The following is a 2,074-nucleotide window of genomic DNA, read 5'->3' as shown; positions in this document are numbered from 1 at the left end:
CACGAGCTAATAAAAGGGAGGTAAAAAAAACGGATTATTCTGCATTTGAGTCCCCATTCCATTGTGGCTGGTGGGACATTTAAATCAAGACTGGTGGCCACTTGAGGTCAATGAACTTTCGAAAAAAAAAGGTTCGCTCCGAGATAAAAATATCGTTTTATGGAACTTTAATGCCGAAGGTTCGGACAAAAAATTATATTTTTTTTTTGTTTTTCGAAATTGTCTTGAAAAAATACTTTAATCTGGGATCCCACTATCGGCGCATACTTATTCCTATCAAAATTTATTGACGAATCCAGACATTGTTTGGTTTTTATTGCGAAGATCATTTACTTAGGACTTTTTTTTAATGTAAATCATTGGAATTTTTTCATGTTTAGTATTGCGAATTCTCTTTAAGACAAACAATTTAAAATAAGTATTTACTCAGTAATTATACTCTTTACACGAGTATGAATCAATTAAAACTACATAAATATTTCAATTTCTCTCAATGCATTCTCGCTCACAATCCTCTTTAAAATCATATGAATGTCCGCCTTCTACACCGCAGCCATCCTCGGACCATTGCTCGCACACGTTTCGTTCCGCATTGTAGTAAAAGCCAATGATGAGCATATCGCAGAGGCCGTAACCTTTCGGATGAGCCAGTAGGCAGTGAGCTTAAAATGGGATTAAATAGAATTTATGTATATATGTATTACGAGTTGTTTTATTTATTATTTCAATTCATTGTAAAAGTTAACCTGGTCGTTCAGCTTGACTGCAGACAAAAATGCTATAAATAATCAAAGTTAAAAACAAGATTATTTTCGCGTGCATTTTAAATTTTCTTCTTTCTTTGCGTTTTTAAGTTATGAAATTTTTTACTCTGTACAACTCAAGAGCTTGCGTTCTACTAACGCTGAAGGTTTGGCAAGTTTCAGTGAAAAGGAGAAACGAAACCGAATTTTTTATACCCAGCAAATGCTATTAATAGTTGACAACGACTAATGATTTGTAAAAAAAGGGCGTATTTAAAAAATTAATAATTGGTAGAAATTGAAAATGCGAGTGGGTTAATTTACATGCCTGCGCAGATATCCACTTTTACAATTCCCTAGTTTTTGTGCATATGCTTTTTTCGTAAATTTTTTCCGCTTTTCACAAACATACTTACATACCTATTATTTTATCTCATGTTCAGTTTTTATATAATATAAAAAAAAATTATGCCTATTTTAAACTCCATAACATTTACTATATTCAGTTCTTGAACTACGAAAAAAGTATTTTCCAATTTTCAAAGAGCCAAAAATCTGCATAAATATGTTTTATAGTCAATTAAAAATTTGTTTATTGTTTTTAAATCTGTATCTATAAATTATATAATATTTAATTTTAGTCGTTAAATTTATTTTAGTAAATTTTCCTGGTAACAAACTTACGGTAGCATGCAAAATATTTAGACCTTAAAAGTACAGAATGCATTAAAAACCTGAAACAGTACGGAGCATTGGTTAAAGAAACACGCCGTTAAATCAACAACCAAACAAAGAGACGTTTTTTAGTTGTTATTTAATTTTAACTTTATCAGTTGCTTGAGTGTTCATTGTTTGTATAGTACCTCATATAAATAAATTAATTTTTGTATGCATGTGCAAGCTGACATATGTATATATTTATATATGTATGTACAACCCTTTAGGAGCCTCTACTAACTAAACACGCCTCGACTGCTGGACGTTTTTAACCGACTTCAAAAAAGGAAGAGGTTATCAGTTCGTCGTCGTATATATATTTTTATATATCTTACCGCATAACTTTGGACCACGTTAACCGACTTCGATAATTCTTTCTGCATAGGAAAGATGGTACCGTAAAGGTGATCCTTCTATTTTTATTTAGATCCGATAATTGAATCATGAAGAAATGAATAGTACACCTAAATTTTTTTATGAGAATTGAAATCCGTTATGCTTTTTGCTTAAAAGTTAGTTGTTCTTTTGATTTATTTAATATTTCTTAGGGCCATTTTCATAAGTAAGTTTTAACAAGTAAGAAAGTCTAAGTTCGGGCGGAGCCGAACATTAAA

General features: G+C 31.1%; 1 protein-coding gene across 1 annotated transcript; it reads right to left on the bottom strand.

Annotated features, from left to right (window-relative positions):
* Positions 1–298: 298 nt before the first annotated feature.
* LOC108354009 (PI-actitoxin-Afv2a) lies at positions 299–904 on the bottom strand. The gene is made up of 2 exons (XM_017605202.1): positions 747–904; positions 299–662 (listed from the first exon to the last, which is right to left on the bottom strand). The coding sequence occupies exons 1-2, from the start codon at positions 820–822 to the stop codon at positions 481–483; spliced, it is 258 nt and encodes an 85-aa protein (XP_017460691.1). The 5' UTR covers positions 823–904; the 3' UTR covers positions 299–480.
* Positions 905–2,074: the final 1,170 nt, after the last annotated feature.

This window comes from Rhagoletis zephyria, unplaced genomic scaffold (assembly GCF_001687245.7).
Source record: "Rhagoletis zephyria isolate East Lansing unplaced genomic scaffold, Rhagoletis_zephyria_1.1 Rzeph_scaffold_32798, whole genome shotgun sequence".
NCBI lineage: Eukaryota > Metazoa > Arthropoda > Insecta > Diptera > Tephritidae > Rhagoletis > Rhagoletis zephyria.
This window is presented reverse-complemented; position numbering and strand designations above follow the sequence as displayed.